The sequence below is a fragment of the Crocuta crocuta genome, unplaced genomic scaffold (assembly GCF_008692635.1).
Source record: "Crocuta crocuta isolate KB4526 unplaced genomic scaffold, BGI_CrCroc_1.0 scaffold109, whole genome shotgun sequence".
In the NCBI taxonomy this organism is placed as follows: Eukaryota; Metazoa; Chordata; class Mammalia; order Carnivora; family Hyaenidae; genus Crocuta; species Crocuta crocuta.
This window is the reverse complement of record NW_027533088.1, coordinates 120,620-129,932: the sequence shown is the minus strand read 5'-3', so window position 1 is coordinate 129,932 and position 9,313 is coordinate 120,620. Positions and strand designations below refer to the sequence as shown.

The 9,313-nt window shown below is 35.7% G+C and overlaps 1 protein-coding gene across 1 annotated transcript; it reads left to right on the top strand.

Annotated features, from left to right (window-relative positions):
• Positions 1–1,788: 1,788 nt before the first annotated feature.
• Positions 1,789–8,292, top strand: KLRD1 (killer cell lectin like receptor D1). Its single transcript, XM_077745985.1, has 6 exons — positions 1,789–1,971; positions 3,106–3,198; positions 3,590–3,652; positions 5,169–5,320; positions 6,369–6,472; positions 7,272–8,292. Exons 1-6 carry the CDS (start codon positions 1,965–1,967, stop codon positions 7,390–7,392), a joined length of 540 nt encoding a protein of 179 aa, XP_077602111.1. The 5' UTR covers positions 1,789–1,964; the 3' UTR covers positions 7,393–8,292.
• The last annotated feature ends 1,021 nt before the right edge of the window (positions 8,293–9,313 follow it).

Here is a 9,313-nt window from a genome sequence, read left to right as displayed (position 1 = left end):
GGGCTCAAACTCAAGAATCATGAGATCATGATGTGAGCCCAAGTTAAGAGTTTGACTGAACCACCCAGGTGCCTTATAGAGAGAGATAATCTTTTTTTTTTTTTTAAGTTATGTTTTTTTTTTTTTTATTTCTAGGGGAGAGAGAGAGAGACAGTGTGATCACGGGAGGGTCAGAGAGAGAGNNNNAGAGAGAGATAATCTTAAGCAGCCTCCACACTAAGATGTGGGAATTGATCCCACGACTCAGGGATCATTGAGTCAAAATCAAGAGTCAGATTCTCAACCAGCTGAGCCACCCAGGAGCCCCACTGAATGAACTTTTGAATAAATTATCTGGTTGTTTACTGTAAATAAATAACTAAAATATTCATTATAAAACTGACATAAGATGTATTAACAAATTACATGGATAGCATAAAATTCAGGTTTCTGGAGAAAGGTTATGAAACTCTCAGGAAAATGTACAATGAATAAAAGTAGATCATTATTAAATAATAAAATGCACACACCCGGGTTTCTATGAAACTAAAATGTCCTTAATCATGAACAAAAATATGGATTCAATGTTCTTACCATGTGATGTTTTGTTTAAATAAAATTATTAGGTTCATGTTTTGTATTTTAGGTGATTGGAGATAAAATAGGCAACCATAACTCTATTACATGGCTTTAAAATGGAGTAGAATTTCATTCTCATCCATTGTTTTATTCGACAATCAGTGAAACCTTTTTTGAGTCATAACAATTTTAACTCATTCCTACCATTTGTTTTAAGATAACGTAGTTTTTTTTACATCTCTGAAATAACATGTGGAACCATATTAGAGGTATGGATGCAAAAATAGCCCATCCTTTTAAGAAAGAAGTTCTTATGGCTGCATTTGAAACTCCTGCTGACCAAACTATAGGACATGCCCAACTGCTCAACGCATAAAGTTTCACTGAATTCAGATGTCCCAAGATGGGATGTCTAATCAGTTAGAAAGGAAGCTTTGTTTAAGACATTTACATTCTGATGTCTCCAATGATGAGTATAGTGTGGTGGTGATTCATAATCCATAAGGGAATGGGCAAAGAAAGTGAGAGGGGGAGACAGAGAGAAATGAGTCGTGTGATTACTCGCTTATTACAACAGAAAACGATTTGGAAGCGTGAGGTTAAAGAGTTCAGTCTGGTGTCATTCATTAATGTACTCAAAATGCAGTGTGCTCAAAGTTGTGTAGGCAAAAATAAATATATAAATATGTGACTGTGTATTTGGGGCTGCAGGGATTGGTATTTATTTTACATGTTTGACTAGCGCATTGTGGACTCCCTACCACGTTAGGTCAGACATTCACTTAGTACCTGGTTTGGGGAGTATGGCTCTGCCTTCTCCCATAATCTGTTAAGTATCTGGTAGTTCTGCTGCTCTTCTGAAGTCTTTTTTTCGTTTAACCCGAGGTAACACCAGGGCAATTCAATTTCCATTTCATAGAATTGCACTAAAGGTAAAGCCTCAGGGTATGAAATTTGAGACAAGAAAACAGGAAACAGGGTAACAATTCATCTCAACCCAGATTACCAGTAGGCTCGAGGATGAAAACCCCAAATTTCCCGTTTTCCAAATGGTTTTTAGAAATGTGTTTGATGTTCATATATTTTTTAAAAATCCCTCTCATTTTCTTTTATGATAGTCAAAGTGTTTGCATTACACATGTACGGTGAGAATTTCCTGTCTTGTGGTTCTGGGAACATTTTAGAAGTGACTTACTGCTTTTTGTTCACACTATTCATTCACCAATAGAAGACTCGAGAGCATTGCTCAAATATATAGTTTTTCTTTTTTTTTTCCGGTTAAATTTCTTCATACATGACTTTTGGATTCTTGAGCCTCCAGCTTGGCTCCCCGAACCAACATAGCACCATTCTTCTGGATTAAGCACAAATTGTGCTTTGCCAGCATCGACCCAGGAACGTTCCTGATGGCAGGTAAGTGGGGCCCAAGTCATCAAATTTTTAAAAATGAAATTAACCAGAAAAGGCATCTCATGGGTAGTCCTAATTTCAGGGCAGTGCTTTTAGGGGAAAAAAAAAAGTGGATGTTTTTAGGCGTTCCATGTATCAGCCCTTTCCACTTCTGATTCTTCATCTGTAACTTAGAAATGATTTTTTGAAGCTTTTCCAGCAGGTTTAAAGAGTGGCGTCGGACAGGGGTAGTTCTAAACTCTGAATGCGAACTGAATGTGTCAGATTAAATTATGAACAAACTTAACCTGGTACAGAAGCAAAGAGAGAATGCCAAATATTAACGACAATGCTTAAGAGTGGTTTTTTAGAAAGTTTATCATTTGTGATGTTTATAAGGTCATAATTTAATGTACGGTGAAATGAATCCAGGTCCCAAGGTATTACCCATGCATTGGTTGGGGAAACCCTCATCTCGAGCATAAGGCCAGAGTGCTCCTGGGTTCCCTTTCTTATAGAATCTCTACAAAGCTACAAGCAGCCAGACATTTCTTGGGCAAAGAATGCACTGAGATGAACAGATGAATCAAAGAGCACGTTTCCAAGTACAATTGTGGAGGTGATTGCATATGCTGAATAAAAGACGCTGGGCCTAGACAAGCTTTCATTTGCTTTCTGATTTGGATACGTACCAGCTTTTATACCTCGAGAAAATAACATTATGAATGGATCTTAAGTTTTGGTATCTACTTAATGGGACTCATATTATCTTGTGATTTTTGTTGAGAAAATAAACATAAATATCTGTTAGCTAAGTCCCTAAGGCACAATTTGATGCCTCTTGGTTTCTTCTTAATCCAGATGCCTAAACGTCTTTGCTGAACTAGGCAATAAATAGTAAATCTACTTTGCTGAGACAGGACTGGGAAAGGAGAAGAGTTGTAGATAATCTCTCTAAAGGATAAATGACATCACATAAAACTCTTGCTATTGGGTGGAGTTCTGAATGGGATATTCTCATTCTCATGTTTCATTGGCAAGAGGATGGGGTTATCAAATGAAAGAACTTTTTGGATTCTCTCGCCCTGTGTTGCTTTTAAGAACTTCACCTCCTGTCTTTGGTTTTTGAGTCATCATTGGACTTCTCCTTTACTACAGCTTCTCAGATCAATCCATGGAATTTGATTTCTGGGATCTTAGGAGTAATATGCCTTTCGTTGACGATTACTACAGGAATTTTGTTGAAAAATTGTAAGTTTTCTTACTTTTATTAACTTTTTAAATGTTGATTTATTTTTGAGAAAGAGAGAGAGAGAGAGAGAGAGAGAGGGAGAGAGGCGGGAGAGAGAGACACACACAGAATCTGAAGCAGGCTCCAGGCTTTGAGCTGTCAGCACAATGCCCAATGCGGGGCTTGAACTCACCAGTCGTGAGATTATAACCTGAACTGAAGTTGGATGCTTAACTGACTGAGCCACCCAGGAGCCCTGAAAAATTGTCAGCTTTTCCAGTCAATTTTGTATAAAGATCACAGCTGTGATGAAATCATTTAACCATGAAGGTTTCTTTTTACTAATGCGTGATATTTTATTATTTCATAAACTTGCATCTAATGACATAAATTTCTAATCATTTCTTACAGTACTTAGTGAACAAAGTATTCAACCAACAATGTCTCCAGGACTAACCACAGAAATCCAAGAAGGTAAGTGTCATACTTTGGAAAACCTTAGTGTTGGTAGAGGATAGAATTGACAGGGTTTTTTTTTTTTTTCTCACACAGAGTATGATGTACCCTTAGCAACACGAGTTTATCTGATAATTGTAGGATAGTCACATTTCATTATATTTTAATGTACAAACTGTTAAGTTACATTGAATGTGCATACCTTACATGTATAAGCAATAAGGGAAATATTAGCCTAAATGACATTTTTTCCTATATAAGTGCTCATGTTACATTAGTGCTGTAGCAAATCAAAAATAGATTACAGTAAATACTACAGTTAATCCTAATTTCCTGCCGGTTTGCTCATAGCTGGTACTTTTATATCTCTTTATTTTTGTTTCTTCTTCTTGCATGACTCACAATAGAGAGCACAGATTTCTGCAATTTTAAGCCCTACTTATGCAGGGAAAGCCAGCTCAAAGTCCAATATCTTAAAGTATTTTTTTCTGAATGCTCTCCAAACTGTCTCACCATCTTCTGTAATCATATAACATTTTATTTATCTTTTTTCCCTTAGCTTTTTTGCATCCCTAATCAGACACTAACATAGGATGTTGTGTAAGTTTAAAGTATTACAACAAGTTGATTTGATATACATATATGTTACAATATCGTTACTACCATAACATTAATCCCTCTATCATGCCACATAGTTACCATTTCTTTTTCTGTGGTGAGAACATTCATGATCTACTTTTTAAGCAATTTGCAGGTATCATACAGTATTGCTAACTATAACCGTGACTTTGTACATTAGGTCCCCAGAACTTATTCACTTTCTCACTGGAAGTTTGTCCCCTTTGACCAAAATATCTGCATTTACCCCACTCTCCAGCTCCTGGTAACCTCCACCCTTCTACCCTACACTTCGGCACCATTCATTTGAAAAAGATTTGAGTGCCTATGTGTGTCCTGACTTTCATCACTGGGGATAGTAAATGTTCAGGATGCTATCACTATTAAAATGTATGATCAGACGTCAAGCTAATTGTTTCATTTATCTTTATTTTGAAAATAGAATATCCAAGCATTGGAATTCTCCCAGTGCGCCATATTGTTTTCTGACTCAGGAAATGTGCTAAAATATTTTCCCATAAATGTCTCTTTATCTAGTTTACACAGCAGAGCTCAATTTTATGGGTCACGTCCTTGAAAAGAGTCTTCTAGCCATCCTAAAATTGACACTCCGCTACCCAATGTTCTTACATACTGACTTATTCTCAGGCATACTTACCTAAATTTTTATGAAATATCACTGACAAATGATTGGAAATGATAGAGTTCTGACTCTCCCTAGAATATGATCTCTTTTAGGAAAAAAGGTTATGTCTGATTTGTTCACATTAATATCCCCTGAACTATGGTATGTATAGTAGTTTCACAAAGAATATTTGTGGAAAATAGTGAATAAGTAACAAATGATTTTTGAATGAGTAAATAGCATTGAAAAACTTGAATGTCATCAAGCATGTTTTGCTTTTTTTTCTCTTAGAAACTGACTGTTGTTCTTGCCAAGAAAGGTGGATTGGGAACCGATGCAACTGCTACTTCTTTTCCGATGAGTTAAAAACTTGGAAAGAAAGTCGTGATTTCTGCGCTTCTCAGAATTCCAGTCTACTTCATATTCAAGACATAGATGAATTGGCACGTATTTAATTCTGGTTTCCTACATTTTTTTTTGACATATGAAAATATGCTAAGAAAGCAGTATACTTAGATTTATCTTTAATTATGTAGTAAATGGATGATTATATTAGAACTAATGACTTAACTAATTTGCTACACCTTAAAAACAATCCTTATAAAATCTATATAAAATCCATTCACATCACAGGAATAAATATCAAGTTAGCATCCAGATAAAGTACAAGAAACTTTTTGGAGAGAAGTCAAAGAACAAATAATAGGCCATTTTTTAAATTCAAAGACTACTAAAACAACTTTGTAATTTTTAGTTTGTATATTGAATTTATAATTTCTTTTGTAATATATATCTTTTATCATCATTCCGGGATACAGTATGCAATAAGTATGGAAAGTATGATCAAAACATTACCCAATTTCAGAAAAGTTGACAAAATTCTCTAGCTGCGTGAAGAACCTGTTTTGAATATAAGTTGAGTCAAGTATATCTATGATACCGTTAATGTGGGATCAAATTAGACTGTAATCTGTGAAGGAGGTGTTCCATGAAAACTTTAACGTTTTTCTAACGTTTTTTATTCCTTTAAGAAGGAATATTTGGTGGCATTTATTTATGGATCACAAATGAATGGGCGCTTACGCCCATAAGGAAGAACATATGAGGGAAAGGCCTATACTTTTTTTTTTTAACTTTTTTTAAAGTTTATTTATTTTTGAGAGACAGAGAGAGCGAGCATGAGCAAGGAGGGGCAGAGAGAGAGGGAGACACGGAATCTGAAGCAGGCTCCAGGCTCTGAGCTGTCAGCACAGAGTCCAATGCAGGGCTCGAACTCACAGACTGTGAGATCATGACCTGAGTCTAAGTCGGACGCTTAACCGACTGAGCCACCCAGGTGCCCTGCACCTATGCTTTTTAAACTGGACATTAAAAATGATCTCGGTTTGTGTGATTAGAAGGCTGGATCTGATGCTACCACTCTGTTAAAAGTACATTATTCCCAGAGTAGACTCAAATTAAATTATCATGTTTGTCTCTGTTTCCAATCAGCATTTTATGAGGTTCAATACAAACTTTTACTGGATTGGGCTCCGCTACAGTGAAGAACATGGTGCCTGGTTGTGGGAAAACAACTCCAATGTCTCCCAAGATCTGTAAGTTTCTGGCAGTCAAGGTCTTTTTTAGTTCTTTATGAGTTTATCTGTAGATCTCACCAGAGAATGTAACATTTGGGAACAATGTAGCAAGGATAACCTCTCTAAGGCATGAAAGTACAGAAAAGAGAGGAGATATAACAGAATATCAATTTTAGTTCCATTTAGGTCATTCAAACTTATGTTCAAGTGACATGAGTTAGTGTATTTGTGACCATAAAACAGCTTTCAGCATTTTTTTTGCCCTGTATAAGCATTTGGATGTGTATGTGCATGTACAGATGCTCAGGCTCACAGGAGCTGTCCAGGGAAAATAGTGTATCTATTATTTTATTTTCTCTTATTGAGCCCCATATTCTCGGCATCCTCCCGTGCTTCAAATATTCTGAACTTCTTTTCTGTGTTTTTGTAATCTTAGATCTCATTTTCATTCATAAGTATGGGATTTTCCGGATCAGGTAGTGATGAATTTTATGCTTGGATTTGTTTTCCTGGGCTAGAGTAGCCAGTATATCTTTGAACAAAATAGAAGCAAAGCATATCGTATATCAAAGCCATTAATAACAACAGCAAAAAGATAAAATCCTTGACCTTAATGTTGTTGATTATGGAGGCAGTGATGTGTTTTTGTAATATTGTGCTCTGAAGTTGTGAAAACGTGGCGTCTGAATTAAAAAACTTGACTCGTTGTGCTAATATTTCATTCAGGTGCTTTTAAAAGTTCTATCATTTAATTAAAACACTATTCCTGAATATGATTCCCTTTTCTAATATGTTAACATTTTATTTTTTGTTACAGATTGCCATTAGTTCAAAAATTTGATTCAAAGAAATGTGTAGTATATAGCCCAGGCCAAACTGCTTTGGATGAACCCTGTGGAAGTACATACCGTTTTATATGTAAGCAACAGCTTATTTAGGTGCTTCTTGGAGTGGAAGGGATGGGTAATGAAGGTTCAGCGGTACTGAGAATATGACTTTACCTCTACTGTAGGGATCTGTAAAATGTTTCAAATTATGTCTTATGGCACAATTTTCATATATTTGAAACTTGTGTTTTAAGATTAATGAAATTCCCTACAAGCTAGCAATTGAACTACTAGGTATTTATCCAAGGGATACAGGTGTACTGTTCCGAAGGGGCACATGCACCCTCATGTTTATAGCAGTGCTACCAACAATAGCCAAACTATGGACGGAGCCCAAACGTCCACCGAGGGATGAATGGATAAAGAAGGTGTGGTGTATATATACAATGGAGTATTACAATAAAAAAGAATGAGATCTTGCCATTTGCAACGACGTGGATGGAACTAGAGGGCATTATACTAAGTGAAATTAGTCAGTCAGAGAAAGACAAATATCATCTGACCACTCATATGAGGAATTGAAGATACAAAATGGATGAACATAAGGGAAAGGAAGCAAGCATAATATTAAAACAAGGAGAGGGACAAAGCATAAGAGACTCTTAAATATAGAGAACAGACTGAGGGTTGCTGGAGGGATTGTGGGGGGGGGGATGGACTAAAATGGGAGAGGGGCATTAAGGAAGGCACTTGTTGGGATGAGCACTGGGTGTTATACGTACGGGATGAATCACTGGAATCTCCTCCTGAAATCATGACTGCACTATATGCCAGCTAACTTGGATGTAAATTAAAAAGTAAATAAAAATGAATAATTAATAATAAAATTGATGAAATTTCTGTACCTATATCTCAAAGTATAAAGCGTCAAGGTCAAGAAAGGAATATTTTGATTTAATGCATATGTTCAATATTAAATGTAATATATTTGTATGCCTTTATTCTTGTAAACTTTCTCTGTGGAAATTCAAATAAAATAATTCATATCAAATGATATGTATCAATGTCCTTTCAGATCTTTGTAAGGCTGGATACCTGTATCTCTGTGTTTTAATTTAGAGCTTAGAGTGTCATATGACAGCTTTCTCATGTGTATCATCTGTCTTTAGAAGGGAACATATTTGTGTTTCTTTTCTTGATGGTCCTGAGTTCTTATAGAACGATTTTGAAACTTTTAAATGTTGCAAGGGTAAATAGAATCTAAGCCCTGATCACATAAATTTGCAATATTTATTTTTTCACTCTACCAATCTCTCTTGCCTTATGCTTACCCATCAGTAAATAGTCACTGAGGTGTACATTGAAGATCTTAATCGTTAATAAGTCCCAACCTTCTCCGTAAAAGTCATGTGTCAAATATTGAACAATTCCCTTCCTCTGTGGGGGAGGAACAAGCCATTTAACTGAAGGAGTTCTAGGTATGTCAAAGAGGGAGTGAGAACATAATAAGGCCAGGTATCCATGCCCTGGACTAGGTTTTCCTAACCTCACACATACAAAAATCTAATTCCCTTTTGTAAAACTATTATATATACATCTTTAAAAGTTTATATGGACATGTCTCTTTGCTTTCTATTTTTATATTTCAATTAAATAATAATTAAGAGCCTCACGTTGATTTTCAATAAAGAGCCAGGAAGAGAAAAGGACCTTGTGTGTGTTTTAGTTCTCAAAATAAAAACATAGTAAGACAACAAACTGAACTTTTCACATTCTCATATAAAGTTTAAGAGAAGAACACGTAAGTTATATTCTGAAAAAGACAAGATGATGTAAGTCAAACGTTTAACTTCGACTAGGAGAACACGCATTCCACTCTCTGGGTATTTAAAATGTTTGGGCTTTGTTTTCATGTAAATTCAAAACAATATATTTTCAATTACATTAAAAATAGTATAGATAAACTTATAATGAAAGTCACTAGTCTTCTGTCCCAGTACCCCATCTTCCTCTCCTCCTCCCATAAGGCCAT

Bases quoted from the DNA above. Each gene is read 5' to 3' on its own strand.
- KLRD1 (XM_077745985.1), top strand. The intron at 5,321-6,368 runs GCACGTATTTAA...GTTTCCAATCAG, and splicing joins TTCAAGACATAGATGAATTG to CATTTTATGAGGTTCAATAC. The intron at 6,473-7,271 runs GTAAGTTTCTGG...TTTTTGTTACAG, and splicing joins TCCAATGTCTCCCAAGATCT to ATTGCCATTAGTTCAAAAAT.